The following is a 12,978-nucleotide window of genomic DNA, read 5'->3' as shown; positions in this document are numbered from 1 at the left end:
ACAAATATTTTGAATTTGAGCTATATCTTTGTTGTTGGACAGCACTGTTTTTATGAACTTTGCATTTTCTTTTTGTAACAGAAATAGCTAGGCAAGCAGCACAAATAAAGCTACTGAGAAAACTCCAGAAGCAGGAACAAGCTCGAGCTGCCAAAGAAGCGAAAAAACAGCAGGGTAAGTATTACTTGTGAAAGTTTCTGCATGTTAGCAGATTATTTTGAAAAGTATTAATGAAAATTTTCTTGTTTCTTGTTGTGTTCTGCTGACACTAATTTTTTGTTTGCTTTTGTTTGTTAGCTATAATGGCAGCTGAGGAAAAGCGAAAGCAAAAGGAGCAGATAAAGATAATGAAGCAGCAGGTAAACTTTATGTAATTGCTAAATAACCTCTTTAAATTATGCTTTCAATTATTGAATTAGGAGTAGTTTAATCAATCAGTAAATGAAGTATACTGATTACAAGGTGAATGTTTTAAATCTAACGAGCACACTGTATATAATTTAAACTTTTAAACTTTACAGTTGTTCATGTTGTCAGGGCATCCCAATTTTGCTTGTGTTGATTTAAGCCACCCAATATGTGTAATTGCTTGCCAATATCAGTAAGAAAGTAAAAAGCTGCTACTAAAGTATGGTGATCCAATCTTCCTTTAATTGGTTCCATGAAAACACTGGAATAGTATAATTAACTTCTTTAGTGGTTCTAGCTGGCTGTTAGTGATTTTAGGTTGTGTTCGAAGGGTTGTATCTCAGAATGCCAGTGAATTAATACACGTTTTTGAACATACAAGGATTGTTAAATACTATCATAGCAAATAGTTGCAATAAAAGTGAGCCTATATACATTTTACCAAATTAAGGTACTTACGGAAGTAGGTTTTAAAAATTTTTATTAACTGATTTTACCAAATTAGTGAAAAGTTTTGTATGTTGGGAATCTAAAAATTTTTGAAAGGGAATAATCTGCATCGAAAAATATATTTGTGTGGCTGGTTTTTTGTTCTGTTCAGTATGAAACTGACTGCAAAGTTCAGAAATTAAATACTTCATCTGGTAGCAGTCAAAGGACACGTTTTTTAGCTTTCAGTGAAAAGACACTTTTTGTGTTCAGTACCATTATTGCATTTGTTTTTTACCCTCTTACAGTGGCAGAAAACAAATATATGGAACCTTAGAAAAGTAGAAAAAGTTGACTTTGGTAGGCCAATTCAGCCTGTACTCGTGTTGAATTAGTATGTGTAGGCATAGTACAGGTTGCACATTTAATTTTTTTACAAAAGAATGTCGAAGTATGGTTTGAATTAACTGTTTCATGTTCAGTGTTTGTATTCTAATTATATTAGTATTTACAGAGGCTTGGATTAAAGGGATATATGTAGATGGAAAGGATGAACATTTATTATTAAAACTAGTAATTTTTATTTGTGATAGAAACTTTTGCTGAAATTTACATAAAATCCTATAAATATTTGCACTTGATGATTATGTTACTTTGTAAGGAAATGTGTATTTTTAGCTCTAAAAAAAAATTTAAACTTCGACAAGGGAAGAGAGGATTCCAGGATTGACTTCCACTGTATTCACTTCATCACCTTCTCTGGATGTTTCATTAACTTTCTGATTTAAAATACCTCATGCCTTTCATACAGGATAAAGCTGAAGTCTGTTGCAGGAAAAATGTTTCTTCAGTGGTGCAGTGTCCTCACTGTAATCTCAAGACTGGTTTGTGTTCAGTTGTGTTTTTCTAAAGATGGTTTAGTTATTTTTTTGATCTCTCATTACACCTTTTCAACCTGTTGTGTTATGCTCTGTTGAGTAATTTTATTTTTGAGCTAAGTTGCATTTAGATGTCTTTAGAAGCTTCACATTTACCAGTCAGATTCAGAAATTAGCAAATCAAAACATGTCTGTATTAGATTTTTTTTAAATATCAGAGAACAATTAATTAGGATGAAATAATAGAATCATAGAATCATTTAGGTTGGAAAGACCTTTAAGATTGAGTCTAAACCGTAAACCTAACACTACCAAGTCCACCTCTAAACCATGTCGCTAAGACATGGTTTGAATGGCAAAAGACATCTACACATCTTTTAAATACCTCCAGGGATGGTGACTCCATCACTGCCCTGGGCAGCCCAGGCCAGTGCTTTACAAACCTTTCAGCAAAGAAATTCTTCCTCACGTCCCATCTCAACTGCCCTGGCCACAACTGGAGCCCATTTCCTCTTGTCCTGTCCCTTGTTCCTTGCTTGAACAGACCCACCCCCACCTCTCCCCACCCTCCTCCAAGGGACTTGGACAGAGCCACAAGGTCTCCCCTCAGCCTCCTTTTCTCCAGGCTCAACCCCCCCAGTTCCCTCAGCCACAAGGGAACTCAGCACACTTGTGCTCCAGACCCTTCCCCAGCTCCGTTCCCTTCTCTGGACACGCTCCAGCACCTCAGGTCTTTGTATTGTCTCATCATCCCAGCACTTCGAAATAGTACTAGAAAATCAGATCCCTGATTATTTCATTTTTCTCTGTAAGTGGCATCCTGAGCTGTTAAAAAAGCTAATGTAAAGGCCTTCTAAATCTGTGAAATCCAGATATTAAAAGCTAAGATACTTTATTTAAAAAAAACAAACAACAAACCACAACACAGGAGGTTCCATCTGAACATCAGGAAACACTTTGTCACCATGACAGTGACTGAGAACTGTAACAGGGGGCTCAGGGAGGCTGGTGGTCTCCTACTTGAGAGCTTTTCAACAGCTGTCTGGACATGGGCCTGAGTATCTGACTCTAGGTGACCGCTCTGGAGCAAGGGGGTTTCAACAAGGTGCACCTCCAGAGATCCCTTCCAACCTCAGCCATTCTGAACTTCTGTAAATAGTGATAGCTTTGAAGTTTCCACTTCTGAAGGCAACCCATAATTGTTAAAGAATAGCAAATAATGTGAGGTTTTTGCTTTTTGTTAGTTGTTTTTTTTTTTTTTTCTTAAGAGCATTGGACTTGTATCCATTCATATCATCCTGTGATTGTAAGGCAGTCCTTACATTGTTAGGTGTGCAGGGAGCAAGATTTGCTTAATAGGTGAATACGTCAGATCTAGACCTCGTTTATCATCACCATATTCCTTCTAGATTTATAAAGTGATTTCACTACTACAATGTGTAGATTACTACTTTTCTTCGCTGAGATATTTCTTTACTCTGATGTTTGCTGAAAAGTTTGCTCTGTTATAATTCTAGTCTTTGTGGAATTGAGAGAGTATAGTACATACTCTTAACTTCTGTACAGTTCTATTTGTAAAGTATAAAGGGGGATAATAGAGACTGAAGGTCCATGCTGTGAGCTTTGCGTGGTGAAAATAAAAATTCAACACTTATAAATAAGGCCTCCAGGTTAATTTGCTGAAGAAGTCTTATGCTGGACTTGTAAGATTTTCCTGAAGTTTGTGAGACTTCATGAGGTCTTCTTGTATTGGAGCTATATTCCTCAGGAAATTTTGTATTATCTTTCTCTTCTGTGATTGTTCCTTTTCTGTTAAATATTTTAGATTATCTTTTCTTAGGGGCTTGGTTAGTTATTTTTCAATAAAGGATATACATTACTATGTTTTCACTAGAGTCTCAGACCAGCTCACAAGAAAACACTGTCTTCTGTACAGATAGGCTTTCACTGTTGGGAAAACACTTTCTGTTCAAGAGAAGAACATTGAGCTCCATTTCAGGCGTCTTGATTCAGGCCTCCCAGCTTGCAGGGCTTTTCCATGGTCGGAGTTTTGCTGTAAAAACTTTACAGCAGGTTTAGCTGAATGTATTGCAACACTCCTCTTAGTGGTCACTGTGGCTCAAGCAGCTCTTTTGAGATAGTAAAACCTCAACTAATGTGCTAAGAAATTTTTAATATGATCTTGGGTTGTTTCTATTTAGCAGACAAAACCCGTGCAGCGCAGGAAATGTGAACTAATCCCAAAGTTGGCAATAATTGCATTTCTAAATCAATGTAATAAGACTTTACTCAGATTTTAAGAAGTAATTCCTGAAAAACAGTAAATTAGAATATGGTTATACACTATCCATCTGTGGAATGCTTAGCTTGATCATTTTCTTCTTACTGTGATGAAACATACTGAAATCTGTTGTGCTGCCTGTGGCGCTGTTTCAGTTACTTTTTTTGTTATTTCACTCCTCAGCATGTATAAAACTCAGTCCCCTAAACTATGTATTAAGGCATCCAAAGTCATCAATTGCCTGAATGCTTTAAAAATCTGGAGAAATGGAAGTGCTCTTAACTGTGCATGTATTATCCAGGTTGCATGTGGGTGACTATTACTTGCTGACAGGGTATGTGCTTTGGGTTTCACAGTACTGAGATCCTCCATGTTGCCTGTGGTACCATAATGAACTGAAATGCTTCTGGAAACAAGGCAGAAAACAGTGGTTTGAGAGAACAATATATTTCTTATTATAGGGAGATCATATCAAAACATCATATTTTTCGTATCGTTGCTCCCCTTTCCATTCATTCCTGAATAACTCCACCATTTCCAGCTAGAATTTAAATGCTGCTATTCTACTTATATTGTCATTAACCTGGTCCCCTTAAAGCTGTTAAAAAAATATACTAGGAAAACTTAAACATGAGCACCTATTCTTAACTAAGTGTTGGTTCATTCAGGGAAATACCAGACACCTTCTAATTCTAGTAAAAATTCTGAGCATATGTTGTTATATGGGAACAATTGACTGCAATGGTTGTGAGACTATAGCAAAAAGTATATATGTATAAACTTGGTCATTTTTTAAAATGTAAAAGTAAATGTACTTTTTCAATATTGGTTGGGTTTTGGTTTTTTTTTTAAAAAAAGAAATAACTTTCTTCCTCTTGTAGGAAAAAATTAAGCGAATCCAGCAAATCAGAATGGAGAAAGAACTTCGAGCTCAGCAAATTTTAGAGGTAATGATAATTTCTGAAATAAAATTTTTGTGTTGCCATTTTAAATAATGTTGTATTTAATAGTCGCACATACATTTAGGAATGTAACTAAATGCTCTAATAACCTGGGCTTCCAAAGGCCAGTTAAAAAACATGTCTTAAAATACATTTTTTTTATATATATATATGAATGGATATATAATGGTAGAATACACTAGTATACTAGTTTGCTAGTATATAAGCAAAGATAGATTGCCAGTTTTCAAGTCTCCCTTTGTGGAAAAATTAATGGTAGTCTCTTTGGCATTTATATTTTATTGTTTCTGTGTATACTTACTTTCTTATAATAGCCAAGTGAAGCAATTTTGAGTGAGACTTGAAATTCTGGCTTAATTTTTAAAAAGTAAATGAATTGTGAATTGATTGTTTATTAAAGCTCCATTGGGGAAGAAATCTGTTTCCATGTACTCAATATGTGGTGATGTTTTGAACTTCTAAAGGCATGTAAATTTATTCCTAGTCAGATTATTTTCAAGTTGTGATGATGCTGTTGTGTGACCTGTTTTGCATGCACAGGCAAAAAAGAAAAAGAAGGAAGAAGCAGCAAATGCCAAATTATTGGAGGCCGAAAAACGAATAAAGGTTAGTTTAGAGGAGCTCCAAAAACAAGTGTGTTGTTATACATACTATATGTTGATGTATAAAAGCAGTAAATTTGGAAGAATATTAATTGATAATGAAACTGTAAATGGAGACGGCACATGAAGAATGTGTGTACATATTTTTATAGAAATACGTGACGCGTACACAGAAGTTTGTGTATATGTGACATACACACATACATTCATACACACCCACATGAATATACAGGGAGACAGTAATTTTTTTGTGCCACTGCCATGAGTGTTGCTTATGATACGCTTGGTTTGCACAACTTAAAAAGCTTCTGCAGTAACATTATTCGCAGTATTCTTTTAAGCACACTGTATCTGCACACTGTATTTGTATCAGAAACAGGGTGGCCAGCAGGACTAGGGAGGTGATCGTCCCCCTGCGCTGGGCACTGGTGAGGCTGCAGCTCAAGTGCTGGGTTCAGTGTTGGGCCCCTGAGTCCAAGAAGGACATGGAGGTGCTGGAGCGTGTCCAGAGAAGGGAACGGAGCTGGGGAAGGGTCTGGAGCACAAGTGTGCTGAGTTCCCTTGTGGCTGAGGGAACTGGGGTTGGACCGCATGATCTTAGAGGCCTTTTCCAACCTTAATGATTCTGTGATTCTGAGTGGTATTGATCTGCGGAATCAAATCTTACAGTATATGCTTATCAGTATAAAAAGATCTTTGCTTCTCAACAGCATAGTCTTTTCTAGGCTGTATGTATACAAGAGTACAGAAGTCTTTTACAGAGAGAAAATACAGTTTATATGTGCACTTCTAGTATTGCCTTGGCATTCTTGGTGTATTTTAACATGGAACTTTCAACCCAGTAGACTTGCTGTCATGTATATGATGTATACTTCTCTGTGGTCAGTTTATAGGAGGTGGGGAAATAAGAGTTTAATACAGATGTGCTGTTTTAGTTTTGCAGAAATTTGCAACTTGGTAAGTACATTTTGATAGATATTTTAACTACATTTGTGTTCTTTTGTTTAAGGAAAAAGAGATGCGAAGGCAGCAAGCTGTTCTTCTGAAACACCAGGTTGGTATACATTCAGTTGACCAAAGAGACAGAATGCCAGTTGTGAACTACTACCTAAGCTATATGGGGTGGGGGTGGGAATCTTCAAAATATGCCCTTTTAAAATATCTGGGTTTTATTTCTGCACAGATTTTCTTTCACCTTATGATATGTTGCTTTGCTTTGGTGTTGGGGTCTTTTGGGGGATTATAAAGTGGTTTTATGACTCTTGTGATTTCTGTTTCATAATGTTGTGCCAACTCTTTCTACCAGGAGTTGGAGAGGCATAGACTAGATATGGTATGGGTATGTTTATTTTTGTACATCTAACACCGCATTGTGATTTGGTTGTGATATGGTTGTCATAGCAATGCATAAAATGTAGCACTGGCTGCTGTCATATTACATACTGCTGCATGGCTTTACAGCACAGTGCATTGCATACATCTGCTTGTCTTGTCTGTTAAGGGGGAAAAAAAAAGACATGTCTTAAACATGTTTATAAATTTAACATGGCAATAACTAAATGAGGTTTTTAACCAGAAGTCTAAGTTACTGATGGAGCAATAGAAATTTGACTACTGTATAAAATCAGGGATTAATTAGTGCAAAATTCATAGGTAGTCACTTGGATAATTTTTACAAGCTGTGTCCCATTCACTGGGAATGAATCCAGACATTTTAAATACGATTTGAATTAATCTGTTTTAGAAATTGGGATTATATCTTTCCTAAGTTTGGAAGGTACTGAGGAAACAGTAAGTGATAAATACATAATAAGTATACAGTGAAACATCAGAATGTAATCCTAGCCTCACTGAATTAGATGATAAAATTCCCATAGCCTTTACTGGGGCCAAGATTCACTCTACACTTTTAAGGCAAAAAGCCCCATACTTAATGCTCTAGAGTACAGATCCTTAATGCATTTGAAGTTACTGACATAATTTATTGAGGGACAGGCATCAGTAAATGCAAGTGTCGTTGCGTGTGTGTATGTGCCACCACTAATTTGATTAAAACTGATCTAGAGCTGAGAAGATTAATCCTATTGATCTGTTGTTTGGGTACAAAAGCGTTAATATTTGCAATGTTTGAAAATGACTATTGGAGAATTAAATTGCAAATTCTGTAATAGCAGATGTAAGGTAACTGACCTGTTCCAGCCAACCATTATGCTTTTTGTTCTGCCAGCTTATGAAGGAGCATCACAACTGACCATAAGTAAATCTGTATGCTTCTTTTTTACACTGTCTCCATGTTCATTGCTTTACCTTTTTGCTTTTGATTGTTCTTGTATTTGCTTTCTAAACCTGAACTAAAACATGCACAGACTTGGCCATTCTTGTCCTATATTTAGTATTTACTGTGACTTGTCTATTAATGCTAAATTTGTTACTCAGCTTTTTTACTGATTTGAAAATATGGATTAGTTTTGTTCTAATCTTACCTGCTTCAATAGGAACGAGAAAGGAGAAGACAACATATGATGCTTATGAAAGCCATGGAAGCACGTAAAAAAGCAGAAGTGAGTATTAACTTTTTAAAGTTAGATTTTTTTCGTGGTTTCATTCTGCAGTGATCTGTAGAAGAGAAACAGGATATTAATGATTTTTTGATTTTCAGATTGCGTGTTAAGTGTATGGTAATTCAAGGGCAGAAGCTATGTGTGTTGAAAAGACTGGTTGTGTTTTATAATCTATTCATACCCACTTTGTGTTACGGGAATTTTTAAACCATGTGGTGTCCAGAGAGATCTTCCCAACTACTGCTTTCATGAGTGGTCTCTGCTTTAGCAGATGCATATTGATGATACTAGTGTGTAAGCGGGGCCTTTGAAATCAGATACCTTGCACCTATGGCAGTTCTTTACCATATTTTCACTCAGTCATCTTCCTGAAATGGTACTCCAGTGAATCTTTTCAGTGTAGACATACTCAATATCTTTTTCCATATGGACAGGAGAGGAAAAATAGCGTATCTTAGATTTGCTCACAAATTTGATGATTTTGTTCCATTTCTGTACTTTCCCCCTTCCCTTTACTTGCATGCATGTTCCTTAATTGCTGTGGTAATTACTAAGATTACATAAGTAGTGCTTTTCAAATTCTTAGATTGTTCCATTGGAGACATAATATGTGGGTTTTATTTTCTGCCCTTTTAATTCTATTTAAGGAAAAAGAGCGGCTCAAGCAAGAGAAGCGTGATGAAAAAAGATTAAATAAAGAACGTAAACTGGAACAGCGAAGATTGGAATTAGAAATGGCAAAGGAGCTAAAGAAGCCTAATGAAGATATGTGCTTAGCAGACCAGAAGGTAATCATAATAATGTAAACTTATTTTATTGCCTCTTGTTTCTGTATTTTGCTGTTGTGACAATAACTTTTTTCCTTGCAGCCACTCCCAAAGCATTCAAGTTCTAGTCTAGATAATTGGATAACTATTTGAAATATATGCAAATACAAGATCCTACAAGCACTTAAGTAGCATCTGCTTAGTATATTAAAAGCATTTGGGTTATAAGCGGCCTGCTTCCCAAAAAGCACTTGCATGATTGCTTAAAAAAAAAAATCAATTTCTCTGAGTTATTTTTATAGCAGGTGTATGCATCATGTCTCAGTACACAGCCACTAAGATAGAGCTTTTCTCACATGTGCAACTATTCTAAGCTGTTACTCAAAAGATTTACTCTCCCAGTCTTCTGTGTTCTTAGTTCTCATCCTTCAGGAGTTGATATACCTCAGGCTCAAGCTCTCTCTGTTCCAGAAAATTCCCCTCACTCTGTCCCCCAATTATTTTTACACCACCTTTTATAGTATTTTGGCTCAGACTAGAGCTTGAGAGCGTCTCCTGGCCAAAAAGTATTTGTTAATCTCTTGCCTCGTATAATGTGTGAAAAGGTAAACGTGCTTCAGCTTTAAATTAAATTTACTGGATAAGATGTTGGGGGGTAACTTCTCTGTAGTTTTTACCTTCTAGCATTGTCATGCTGTGGGTTGTATGGAAGTATCAGCCAATTTCCCTAGCTAGTTATTAAAAAAAGTTTTCCTTTGAAATATACTACTGAATCTTTTGAGATATACTACTGAATCTTTTGAGATATACTACTGAAAACAATTTCATTGTTTTTCTTCACTTTTCAGCCTTTGCCAGAGTTGCCTCGCATCCCAGGTCTTGTTCTCGACGGAAGCACATTTTCAGATTGTCTCATGGTAGTGCAGTTCCTGCGTAACTTTGGTAAAGTTCTTGGCTTTGATTTGAATGTGGATGTCCCTTCCCTGAGCGTTCTTCAAGAGGGTTTGCTAAACATAGGGGACAGCATGGGAGAAGTACAAGACTTGCTTGTAAAGCTTGTCTCCGCAGCTGTTTGTGATCCAGGACTTGTTACAGGATACAAGGTAAAAAAGGAGACAAACCCCTTCCCCCATAGTAAACACCCTATATTTATGAACACATTCTTCATAATGCACCTTTGACAACTCTTTGATTTTCCATTTCTCTTTGGTGTCACTGTTGTAGTGTTACTCTAAGATTTTCTTGCCCTGTCAACCTTCCCATTTTCTAGAGGTGATAGATTTCTGGGCGTTTTCTCTCCCCCCCCCCCCCCCCCCGCCCTGGTTTTTATTTGGGCCTCTTGTAGGGCACTGTCACATCTCTAGCCACATTTCACTCTTTTTTATCCCCCTTTCATTCTTACCCTCATGTTACACTCTCAGTGAGTCTTATTTCTTTCTCAGTGTCTGCTCTCAATATCACTTCATCAAAATTCTGGTTCATTTATGATTTTCTTTCTTATTATCCTTCTTTTTCAAGCCAACATAGCTCTTTTCTACTCTAGAACTCTATATAGAATGATTGTACAAAACAGTATTCACCACGTTCTACTTGGACCATGTCTTTTTCATTTAACCTATTTCATTAATATTAATATTATCTCTGTTCTTAAAATTTAGAGGTGAAGATATTCTAATTTGTTACTCTCTTCAAGATTTACATTTGAATAGTTTTAAAGAAAAGTCCTGATTAAAGGCTTTATGTAAAAAATGCAAACAAACCCTCCCTATTGTAAACAATAATATAGCCTGCAGAGGAAAATAATATTTTTAAATGAGATTTTTTGAAATGTCTATTTTTTTTTTAGGCTAAAACTATACTTGGGGAACACTTACTGAATGTTGGTATCAATCGAGATAACGTGTCCGAGATTCTGCAGATATTCATGGAGGCTCACTGTGGGCAAACTGAGCTGACAGAGAGCTTGAAGACAAAAGCTTTTCAGGCACATACTCCAGCTCAGAAAGCATCAGTGCTTGCTTTTCTTGTCAATGAGTTAGCATGCAGCAAAAGTGTAGTAAGGTAAGATTTTTCCCAAATAGGTCTATAAAAATAAAACTGTAAGAATGCTGTAGTTCAGAAGAACTGTATACACTTGTGCTCTGTTACAGGAGGATGCTTGGTGTTTTTACAATGAAAGCTGAAATTTGCTATATTACTGCTTCTTACCTTTATGTACTTCTGATATGATGGAAGAGTGGAACTTTTCCATGTTTAGTCTTTAAGTTTGTTTTCAAAGCTTGCACCAAAATTTTTCCAGCTATTTTTGGAGTAAAAGGTGATGCTGATTACAAAGAAATGTACTAGGTACTCCGGGAATAATTTAGAAGAGTTGTATCAGGCTTCTGCAGTACTCTGTTTTCCCCTTTTTTTTTTTGTTTTTATAATACCTCTTTTGTCCAAATACTTTAACTAGGGTCATAAGCTGAGGTGTCAAGCCTGATTCATTATGGTAGTAACTCAAGAAAGTGTATACTTCATTTGTGTATATAGCATTTCATAGTTTAAAAAAACCCCTACATTAAATAACATTTTAAAACCCAACAACATACTAGGATCTGCCAGTCTTGGTGATACATATACCTTTGCATTGTTACTTATTGTGGTAAAGTCTTTTATCACCCAATTGAGTGCTGTTTAGTTTCCTGGTGAATTCTGCCGCTTTTGGTATACTGTGATGCAGAAGTGAATCGGGGTTGTGTGAGGCAAGAATGAAATAGATGCTGCATGTTTTCCAAAGTTGAAAAATAGCAGAACTGAGCATGTACTGTGCACTGTTGATGTGTATTAATCAAATTCATCATGGTAAGAAACTGTCGCAGATGACAAACTGTTAAGTCAGATTTGTAGAAATGATCATGCAGAATTTGAGTTTCTATATGTTCATCATAGAAACAACTTCTAAATTGTTGAGGCTGGGATGTCTCAGAAGTGGATTTGCAGACTGTTGCTGTACTAAAACTTCGCTGGTTTTGGGGGGTTTTTTTGTGGGTTTTTTTTCTTTTTTTTTTGGTTCTTCAGCTTCTCCAGTGAAAAGTGAATGTTTTGCTTATAGATGACATGCATCTTAGTTAGAACACCATAGAGGTACCAGTGATAACTTTGTTTTCAGCACAGAACTAGATGCTATAGGTAGAAATGTCAAATTCTTTGAACGACATGCTTCTTACGGAAAGAAAGCTTGTGTGATACTGTAAAGACTGCCTGACATAGGTACAGCAGTGCGCTGCATCAGCATTCCTAATACTGGAATTTCTTAGCTTCAAAATTATTTATTTTTAAACATTTCTGCAAGATAGTTCTTTGAGACTCAGTATCTATACGTAAATGTCTGTCAGAAAAAGATAAGTAAGTTCACAGTTAATGGATTATTTTGTCTTTGACAGTGAAATTGATAAAAACATTGATTACATGTCTAACTTAAGGAGAGATAAATGGATGGTTGAAGGCAAACTTCGGAAGTAAGTTTCATTTCCTTAAGTATCACAGTATATTGATTTTTTGCATTTACTCAGATATGCTGCTATATAGGCAATTGGTTCTAGGGACGAAATCAGCTGATGCAATTACAGGTTTACCAAGAAGGTAAACTGAGCTGCTTAAGATGGATGTGGATTTAGAATGGTGCACCACCGGTCTTTTACAGTCTATTAAAAATGCATGAAATTCAGAGGATTAGTGTCCCTTAAAATTGGAGAAAAGTCAAGTCCATTTTGTATAGCTCTCCATATAATAGCTCTCAAATGGCTATTGATATTATCAGAGTTTATTTGGACCTACCGTAATTACCAGTGTTCATTCTGAAGGTATTTTAAGAAGACACAATTTTCATACGATTACCAATCGAATTTTGCTAATTTATATTATGATATCTTAGTGTTTCCCTTCTGGCAGTGTTGTGTTCCCTATAGCTAGGGATCATATGTAGAATACAAACTTTGAGACATTTTTAATATTTTTATTAAAGGTAAAATTGGAACTTTTTAAGGGTTGTCAGTTTCATATCCACTGTTCTCCCATCCTACAAGACAAAATTCCATACAGCAAGCAT

General features: G+C 36.0%; 1 protein-coding gene across 1 annotated transcript in view; it reads left to right on the top strand.

The window, feature by feature from the left end:
• Positions 1 to 81: 81 nt before the first annotated feature.
• BAZ2B (bromodomain adjacent to zinc finger domain 2B) overlaps positions 82 to 12,978 on the top strand; it is a gene marked incomplete at both ends in the record, with an annotated part of 29,257 nt that continues 16,360 nt past the window's right edge. Inside the window, 11 exons of the mRNA XM_029087034.1 lie at positions 82 to 174; positions 298 to 359; positions 4,878 to 4,943; positions 5,499 to 5,564; positions 6,570 to 6,614; positions 6,867 to 6,893; positions 8,056 to 8,121; positions 8,769 to 8,909; positions 9,737 to 9,991; positions 10,735 to 10,949; positions 12,314 to 12,388. Coding sequence (XP_028942867.1) covers positions 82 to 174; positions 298 to 359; positions 4,878 to 4,943; positions 5,499 to 5,564; positions 6,570 to 6,614; positions 6,867 to 6,893; positions 8,056 to 8,121; positions 8,769 to 8,909; positions 9,737 to 9,991; positions 10,735 to 10,949; positions 12,314 to 12,388 — 1,111 coding nt within the window. The remainder of the gene's footprint in view (positions 175 to 297; positions 360 to 4,877; positions 4,944 to 5,498; positions 5,565 to 6,569; positions 6,615 to 6,866; positions 6,894 to 8,055; positions 8,122 to 8,768; positions 8,910 to 9,736; positions 9,992 to 10,734; positions 10,950 to 12,313; positions 12,389 to 12,978) is intronic.

This window comes from Antrostomus carolinensis, unplaced genomic scaffold (genome assembly GCF_000700745.2).
Source record: "Antrostomus carolinensis isolate BGI_N321 unplaced genomic scaffold, ASM70074v2 scaffold9739, whole genome shotgun sequence".
NCBI lineage: Eukaryota > Metazoa > Chordata > Aves > Caprimulgiformes > Caprimulgidae > Antrostomus > Antrostomus carolinensis.
The sequence above is the reverse complement of the archived record's forward strand: the minus strand, read 5'-3'. Positions and strand labels throughout refer to the sequence as shown.